General features: G+C 33.3%; 1 protein-coding gene across 1 annotated transcript in view; it reads left to right on the top strand.

The window, feature by feature from the left end:
- Nucleotides 1-10,183, top strand: part of LOC108906568 (inhibin beta chain) — a 110,855-nt gene that overhangs the window by 89,444 nt on the left and 11,228 nt on the right. Inside the window, exon 2 of the mRNA XM_018709867.1 lies at nt 7,038-7,246. Coding sequence (XP_018565383.1) covers nt 7,038-7,246 — 209 coding nt within the window. The remainder of the gene's footprint in view (nt 1-7,037; nt 7,247-10,183) is intronic.

The following is a 10,183-nucleotide window of genomic DNA, read 5'->3' as shown; positions in this document are numbered from 1 at the left end:
TGTACATTTTGCAATATCTCGGCTTCTATTCATCGTAGAAACTTCTTTTTTTTTTAAACTGGGGTAGCTCGACGAAAAAATAACAATGGGCATATTTACGAATTTGTAGAATAGTCCTGAACCCCAGAAAAAATGCATCTTTTATACTGAATTTTTTTTAATTTACAAAAATGTCACAAAAATTATTGTTAAACGAAATATTAATTAAAATTTCAATTTCGGAATTATTTAAGTATTACTAAATAAATAAATGAAGCTATCGTTCATTTAAAAAGTATTTTTTTTACATATTAAGCCTAAGTAAACTTATTTTTTCAATAATTTGTTAGTTATTTAATTACGATTTAAATGTAAAATTAAAGTAAAAATTCACAAATTATTTTCAAATTATTATTTCTCATAAAAATAAAAAAATAAGGTCTTTAAAATCAAATTTTTTTTCCGAAAATCAACACAGTGGACTGAAATTTGCTACAAATAAGTTTTCAAAAGTGTTAAATTTGTTGTTGCTGTTAGTTTCTGTATATCCGGTAGAAATCTCCAGCTACAACTTTGCCAAGTGGCATTTTATAACCTAACTTTTTTGAGGTTATATATCAAGCGGTGTAAATGGTATATTACAGCGAAAAAATTCATTTTAAATAAAAATGGCACTCTTGTTAAACTCAGGAAAAACTCGCGATTTCGAGAAACACGCAATTGACCCTCACAAAGTCAACCAGTTTCCTGTCCCTTAATATACAGGGTGATTCAAAATTCAGTACCTACAAAGAATTTAGGGTCGTATTTTTGAGGTCAAAATAAGACTTTTTTTCCTATAAACGTGGGTCCACAAATTTTTTTTAATTTTTATTAGGAATAAACAAGACCAATGAAATATTTAAATTTAACATCCTAAAATGTATGCCGACATTCAAATTTGTTTGGAAATTAATCCTAAAAAATCAAAAAAAATAAAAAACTTTAACATCCTGTAAACCCACCTCAAAAATACGCCCCTAAATTCTTTGTACTGATTTTTGAATCACCGTGTACAGTGTCCGTGCAGCAATATACAGGATGTTTGTTTAGTACTTGTACAAACTTTAAAGGGTGAATCTTTAACTAATTTTAGGTTAAAAAGTTGGCTAAAAACGGCTTGATTCTTGAGATACAGTATCCAAAAAAAAAATTGTTTCAATTATTGTAAATATTATTAACTTATTTATAGAAGTAGTTTAGTCTTCGTCTTCGGTAAATGATCTAAGTTTGTCCCATCGCAATACAATCAGCAAAATACATTTTTTCGCTTGTTTTTCAAAAATGTCCGCAATATAACTTTAAAAAAGCAACTTCTTCGGTCGTTTCATTTAACTCCTGCTCAAGAACTTGAAAATTTAGATCCCAACGCACACTTTCAATTTTACAATGAACGGACTTGTAAATTTTCATAATTTGCATGTTTGGAGTGATGAGAATCCTAAAGAAACACGACAATAATGACATTACCTGATAGCCACAGCAATCAACATCTTAAGTCCATTGCCTACTAAACTCAAAGTTTTAAATCCCTGACATTGCTACGCAAACCGAAACAGACCTGCAAATAATGCCATTTTTCTCAAGAATGGCTTTCTGTACGCTTTTTTCTCAAGAGACAATATTTTTTTAAATAAAACCTTTTTAATGTTGCTGCCCATTTTAAAAAAATACGACCACTGTAAAAGTTTTCACTGCTAAAAGGGAGAGGTAGGTAACCGGAGAAAATTATCGCCCAGTATATCGATTTGACTAAAGTTTTAAGAAATAATACGCCATAAGAGTCCAAATAAATGTGTCAAATTTTAACGCGATCAGTGAAAGGGTTAGGAAGTTATTAATTAAATTAGTTTTATTTTTGAAAATTTTGAAGGCCTGTAACTCAAATACCAAAAATTTTTTATTTAATTTTTTTTGCAGATCGTATTTATTTATCGTCGTGAATATGCAGTCAAACGTTGTCGGTGAAATTTGCTGACGCCCTGTATATTCCTGCTGATGGACTTTGCTACAGTTTTTCTCAAAAAGCGGAATGATTTCGGCGGTATTTTTTATGTAAACTGAAGATTTGCGTTATTGTATACGACATATGAGGTAAAAAATATAACCTCAAAATAGCTGTCATAAAAATGTCAGTGGGTAAAGCTGGTAGATTCAAAAACAAATAACGCCGATGTATTTAGTAGCCTCAAAAACTTCCTTATGCCAATTTTCAGTGCATTTCATTATTTTTGGAGTAGATATGGATAAAATTTGATACAAAAGTCATATTTGATATTCTGTGTATTAAAAACAAAAGGGGATAGGTCCATAGGGGGTAGAAGTCTTATTTTTTATGTTCTATCACTCCATGAAAATTATTGCATTTGAAAATATTTCACTACCGTGTACTTTTTAAAAACATAAAAGACGACTATACCCATAAATTTTCAAATATCGTATTTTTTCCCTCAATTAAAAACTATTGAGTCCTTATATTATTCCCTACAGTGCAAATAAATTGACTGAGTGAATGAACACTGCTATAAATCGAATGCAAAAATACACTGACAGGAATCAGACGTTCTGAATAATCCTTAAGCCGGTGCTGTCGCGATGATGGTCTTGAGAATTAAATTATTGTGATACTGATAACAGCGCCAAACAAGGTCACATATTATACACACATAGGTCAATTACTATCACCGCTGCCTTTCTCAAATATTTTGCAGCGAGATAGTATAATAATTAGAAGGTGCCAAGGCTTAAAACAAATCAGTAGTAAAACATGAAATAAACAGTTGTAAGCCTACACTAGAAAGCATGATCGCATTCGTTTTTTCTTTCCATAAATTTCGATAGATATCGATTAACTGCCAGGATTCATTCATTTGTTTCGAAATAGCTGATTTATTTGCCGCAACGAATGTAAACATAGATATAATAAAAATGTCTGTTAATCTTTCAAAAATACAGTATCACGTTGAGAGACTGGCACTATTGAAAAAATATGTTTCACAAAATTCTGTTACGTTTTTGTCTAATTTTTTTAAACTTTCAACTACGCATTTGATAAGAACACAATTCCAACATTATTTTAATTAAATACAATAAAATTTAGTACTAGTTGGCCATGGAATCGTGTTACATTTAGTTTTAAGCATAATTATATTGTAAGTTCTTCCTTTACGAATAATTTACAACAATTTCTACAAAATAACGTTTTCTTGGTGTCTATAATGAATGCAAGATTGTGACTTAAAAAATTACTATTGGTTATTATGTACAGGGTGTTCCGAATTTCCAACGATCACTAGATGAATTAATTTAAAAACAAAGCAATGAAGATAATGTCGTTTTCTTAATTTTCGAGGTACAGGGGTTTCCAAAAAAAAATATCCACGGCACTGGATTTTTAATCATCGTCTCTAATTTTCGGAGGAGTTTTTTGAATTTTGAATTTTTACATATTTGTATGGACTTCAATAAATAAATGCAAAAATATTAAAGAGATGAGTATATGTATTGAAAAAAAGTACATATATTAGAAATCCTTCAGAATACAAGCAGACACTTCAAATCACCTTTACGAAATATCTCAAAACCGTACATAATATTAATAATTTTGTGATGTACATCACACCATACACTTAAATGAGCTTCAAAATTCTTCGAATTAGCTTTAGTATCGTTCAAAAACCATCAAAATTTCTATAAAATATGTTAAAGTAAATCGCTATTCCTTCAGAAAGCAAAAATTGGAACAAAACAGCTTTAAAACACAGTAACATATATCGAACAAGTTTTAAACTGCATAAAAATTCTTCAAATCAGCTGTAAATTACAGTAAGATTGATAGAAACATATTCAAAATGCATCAAAGAACGACAGACTATATCGAAATGTCACTAGAAATCGTCCAGAAACAATTAAATATGTCAAAATATACTGACAGCATCAAAATACCTGGAAATATTTCGAAATATCATGATCTCGTGGTGCGTTTCGAACCCCTGCGTGTATTTTTACAGAGTTTGGGAATCAAAATTTATGTTATATTGCGTTCACAACATCTTATCTAAGAAAATATTGATACAGGAGTATTCGAGTGTGCCTATCACGAATATCGAACTCCCTTTGCACCATTTCAACCCCTAAACATATTATTAGGGTAGGGGGCTAAATTCCATACGATATAACTGTCACGTCAATTTAATCGTGTCTCATTGTGAAAAATTTAATTTTTGACTCTCAAAATTATTCTTGAAAGTAACTAATATTGCCAATGAGCTTGTTTGGCTTTAATTTTTAGGTTGATCCTATTCAATTCGATAAATTGTCCCGCACCATTCGTAAACTTACATTTTTTTTTGTAAATTTCAAGATTTTTTTGAAATTTTTTAATTGAAATACAAAAAAGTCAGCGTGGGTATACTAGTGGGAAAAAGTACCACACGAACACACTGAAAAAACAAAGCATTTGAATCAAATGAGCTGACAGTTTTAAATGGAATTATTTGCCGTAAATTGACTTTCGTCAAACTATGTGAAATATTTGCTGTAATCTGTAATTTTTCTTATTATCTCGGACTTTAGCTACAATATCTCTTACAGTTCATTATAAACTGCAAACATAGGTATTCGCTTCAAAACTACCAGTTACTTAAAATATACAGCGTGGTAAAAAAGTTCTGCATAAAATTCATATTTTCGTTAAACAATTTTTTTCGAAAAACGGTGAGACCCGTCTATTTTTATTTGATCCAGGGCACCTTGTTATGTGGAAAAAATTTTTTTTCGATAATCCACTTACGGCAGCGATGACATAATTTTTTTTTAAATGACAACGCATATTTTTTTCGTTCGAAATTGATGACAGTGATAATTATCTAAACAACGGTGTGAAAATTTCGATGTCTTACATAACAATTTTTTTTAGAAAAATGCACCTTAAGTTCTTAAAAGTGATAATTGTCTACTTACACTATTAATGGCTCCGAAAAGGACAAAGTTGACAAAATTACATTTCAAACGAGTAAAATTACACTAATGTTTGTGTAAGTCTAGCGAAATTGTTCGAATTGCCCACCCTGTACCATTTGGCATTGTCCTAAGCGTGTGTAAACGCCGTCTACACTTCGTTCAAGCATTCCCGGGTCGATTTGATTTATTTCAAAACGAATACGGTTTTTAAGTTCTTCCAAATCACCTGGTCTGTTTGTGTACACACGCGATTTCAAATAGCCCCACAAAAAAAAGTCTAGAGGTGTTAAATCAGGCGAACGCGGAGGCCACTCGATTGTTCCGCGTCGCCCGATCCACCGGCCAGTAAACGTGTTATTCAAGTACTCCCGTACTTGCACTCCATAATGGGGCGGTGCACCATCCTGCTGAAACCAAATTCTTTCCTCAGGAATATCAGGATCCTCGTTGTTCGGGAATAACTCTGCTAAGCTTGGGACCAAATCGAACCGCAGGAAATCCAAATAGCGAGCAGCAGTTAAATTTTCCTCGAAAAAATACGGGCCTAAAATACGACGCCCTATTATTCCCGCCCAAACGTTCACCTTTCGGGGGTGCTGATGATCTACTTCTTGCACCCAGTGCGGGTTTTCCTGAGACCAATACCGGCAGTTATGTCGATGCACCGATCCATTAAGATAAAAAGTAGCCTCGTCAGAAAAAATTATGTTCTTGAGGAAGTCGGGGTCTCCGTTACATCGATGCATTAAATCTTCACAAAAGTGGAGACGGCGGTCTGGGTCGTCCTCAGTCAATGCATGTATCAAGTGACCCTTATAGGGGTGAAATTTCTCTTTTTTGAGAAAGTTCACCACAGTTACATGTGAAATATCATTGTTCAATGCAATCGACCTTGTACTAGAATGAGGGTTGTCCTGGAGCTCCACCAGGATATTCAATCTAGTTTCATCATCTACTCTAGGACGACCCGCACGAGGAGCATCTTTCACACTACCAGTTTCCTCAAACCTTGCCAGTACCCTACTAACCGTAGATTGCGTAATTGGTGGTCTGTCAGGGTACGTTGCATTAAATAATTGGCAAGCTTCTTGATGGGTTCGTAACTTATCGCCGAAACCAATCATCCTCAAAATATCAATTCTTTCGCGTTCACTAAGTTTTGCCATTTCGAATTAAACGATTTCACCAAAGAATGTTAAATCGGTACTGATTTTTAGTCTTCAATATTTCAGGTAATCTACTCCTTTCAAGTAAACATTTCTTTGGATCTTTTTTTTTTGGGGAATTTATCGGCAAACTCGAAGACAAAAAGTCGACCTTAATTTGCTACATACTATTTGGATTTTGTGCGGTTGAACTTGGTTCTAAATTTTGCAGTTTAATCAGGATCCTGACAATATCTGATGAATAATTCCGCAAATATTACATAACACCAGTTGCAACTTAAGTTATCTGAAATGCTTTCTGCCGAATAAATTTTTTCCTAAGGCATTTGATCCGTAAACAGCAAATTATTGCATTCAAGAACTTAAGGTGCATCTTTCTAAAAAAAATTGTTATGTAAGACATCGAAATTTTCACACCGTTGTTTAGATAATTATCACTGTCATCAATTTCGAACGAAAAGAATATACGTTGTCATTTAAAAAAAAATTATGTCATTGCTGCCGTAAGTGGATTATCGAAAAAAAAAAAATTTCCACATAAAAGGTGCCCTGGATCAAATGAAAATCGACGGGTCTCACCGTTTTACGAAAAAAAATAGTTTAATGAAAATATGAATTTTATGCAGAACTTTTTTACCACGCTGTATATAATATATTTAAAATTTAGTATTAATGTAGGAATTATTCAATATTATAATCAAACTTATATTTCCTTGAAAGAAAATTGTAGGCCACAGAATGGCGTAGGTGGGAAGTAGCACAATAGATTACACCCTGTATATAAGTTGCCGACTTTTGGGACTATTCTAAAAAAAATTGGCTATAATAATGCAGCCGTTGGATGTCTGAAAACCGCGTTGACCGTCCTGATGCATTCTCTATCTGTTGCAGGCTCGAGAGTCAATCAAAACCGACTGCTAGAATTCCGAGCGACGGTGGAATCCGGTCAAGTAGGCCAGGAATTCCGTGTGAGGGCGGCCACCCTCTGGCTGAAGGCGGATATCCTGCAGCGAGGGCCCACCAAGTGCAGGAGCACCGACATTTTTGTCTTCAAAATCATATCCAATAGGTTACCGGAGTCTGTGACGCTCAGTTCAAGGGTGAGTACCATTTTTATTTATTCGCTTATTTATTTATTTAGTTATACTTGAAAATATTTTAAATCAATTTCTTTTGGCCGTATTTGTTAATAGATTTTTACCCCATAATCGTAGCACGTCTAGTTTCCTATATACAGCCGCTCCGTACTGTTAATGAATCACCCTGTATATGACTTTAAGACACTACCTTTCTATTCTTGAAAAAATGTATTTTTTGTTCCATTGACCAGTGTCTGACACTTAGGATACAATTAAAATGTAAACAGTTTAAGTAAGACATCATTTTTACTTATTTCTTACGTGATTATAGTTTCTATTTGGTCTCATTTATTTCTAAAATCCAAATCTAAATATCATGTGAGAGATAATAAAAACATAAAACATAACAAAAGACATTAACGCTATGTAAATTATCTTTTCTAATTCCAACTTATTGTGTAAGGTAATCTGCCGCTGTCACTGTTAAGATGAAGTCCGCCGTCCGATTCTCTCGACGCGGCGCAGCGAGGCCTAGGTCAGGTTGTTATAAAAACAATTTGAGAAGAAATAAACTATGTTGAACTAAAGGGAACTGTTGTATCAGCAAGTGTCGCATATTAGTGAAAAGAGAATTAGATATTTGACCGTAGCCACGGCAGGAGTGTTTGTAATGAAATAATAATAGTAAAATAATATTTTTTTGTAAAAGTTGAGTTTTTGTCCTTACAAGTCAGAAGTGGGATTGTTCTCATTGTCCAAATAAAAATAAAAACATTTTGTGAAGTTTGTGTGTGAAAAAACTATGGATAGAGAGAAATCGACGCCTCGGGGAGCCGTGCCTGCTAGCGCTAGGGGTTCGCATACTGCCTGCGAGGATGAAGGCCGATCACTAACACCTCCATTGGATTTGGAGCGAGAAGTGAAACGTTTGAGGCAGGAAATAGATAGTTTAAAAAAGGCAGAAACTGTAAGTAGTTTTGATTATACTGATTTGGAAAATTTTGCTGATCTACCAGATTTTGATCCTGCCGATAAAGATTTAAATATTTTAAAATGGATTCGGCTTGTTGACGCGAGAGCTCATTTTAATAAATGGGATGATATCACTACCTGTCGGTATGTTACAAATAAACTAAAAGGTCGAGCTTGGCGTTGGTACTCTAATTTACGTTCGATTAGTCATAGTTGGGAGAAATGGAAAACTATGCTATTAGAAACGTTTGATGTGTCAGATGCGGTAGGATATTTGTTTTGGGATGCAGCAAATTTAAAACACCAGTCAGGGCAGAAACTGGTAGATTATTATTATGAAAAATTAAACAAACTTTATAAATTAAATTGGCAAATTGGGGATAAGGATATCATTGATATAGTTATACATGGTATTAATGATACGTTTGTCCGATCTTTGACTTCTACAAAAGAATTTCCAAATTTAGATGCGTTTGTCGCATTTTTGAAAAATTGGGATATTAAAAATCAAATTAAATCTAATGATCATATTACATCAGGCGCTGTGAAAGCAGATATTACTTGTTATAAATGTGGCAAAGTTGGCCATAAACGAAATCGATGCGTAAAAAGATTAAAATATAAACCTGAAAGTCAACCTTCAACCAGCAACGTTTGCAATTATTGTAAAAAGCCCGGTCACATAGAGAAAGATTGTTACCGGAAACGTAATAGAGAAGCCTTTAAGAAAACAGCTAACAAAGTAAATTTTATATGTAATACTGATACTAATATGTATTGTAAAATTGCTCTTGTTAAGGGGAAGAAGATACAATCTCTTATAGATACGGGGAGCGAGTGTACTCTTATGAGAGAGTCTGTAGCAGAGCGATGCAACTTAAATTTCAAATCTGAAGGAAATTACAGGTTGAGATCATTTACGGGAAGTATTGTTGAAACTCAAAAAAGTGCATACGAAGAAATTAAAATAGATAGTGTAGCAGCTTTCACTTGGATATTAGTTGTTCCAGATGATTCATGTCCAGTTGACCTTTTGGTAGGAAATTCATTCATTAATCAACCTCAAATAAGTTTCGTGAAAAATCGAAATGAATTTAAATTTGTTGGACCTATTGAAGACATATTTACGCTTTGCGTTCAAAAGGACGATCCTTTGCAGATATTAAAAGATATAACTGGAAAATTATCAAAGAAGGACTTGAATACTCTATTTTCTTTATTAACTAGATTCCGAGATCGAATCGCAGCTAATTTTTCCGAAATGGGTTGTATAAAAGAATTCAAAATGTCTATAACTCTTCAAGAGGGCTCACTACCTGTTGTATATCGACCTTATCGACTTTCTATTGATCAGAGACAACTTGTCAAATCATTGGTACAGGAACTTCTAGACAATAAAATAATTCGAGAATCGGATTCTTCTTTTGCTAGTCCTATTATTCTTGTCCCAAAACCAAATGGGAATACCAGATTGTGTGTGGATTTTCGAAAATTAAATTCTGTCACAATAAAAGATAAATTTCCCTTACCCCTGATCGAGGACCAAATAGACATGTTAGGAAAATATAAATATTTTATTTCTTTGGATTTATTTTCTGGTTTCTATCAAGTTCAGATGGAAGAAAATTCTATTCACAAAACCGCATTTATTACACCCGATGGACACTTTGAGTTTTTAAGAATGCCGTTTGGGCTTACTAATGCCCCTTCCGTTTTCCAGAAAATTATCAATAAAATATTGAGTGAATTATCATCTGAAGTTGCTACAGCCTATTTAGATGATATTTTAATACCAGCAAATACAATTTCTGAAGGTTTAAAAAAATTAAAAGATGTGTTGTCTTTATTTAAGAAATATGATATTACTTTACAATTGCCCAAATGCACGTTTTTCAAGGAAAAACTTGATTACTTGGGTAGAGAAATTTCACAAGATGGTATTCGACCTGGCAGCAAAAAGGTACGAGCAGTAGCAGAGATGATGCC

Source organism: Anoplophora glabripennis, unplaced genomic scaffold (assembly GCF_000390285.2).
Source record: "Anoplophora glabripennis isolate ALB-LARVAE unplaced genomic scaffold, Agla_2.0 scaffold108, whole genome shotgun sequence".
Taxonomy (NCBI): Eukaryota; Metazoa; Arthropoda; class Insecta; order Coleoptera; family Cerambycidae; genus Anoplophora; species Anoplophora glabripennis.
The sequence above is the reverse complement of the archived record's forward strand: the minus strand, read 5'-3'. Positions and strand labels throughout refer to the sequence as shown.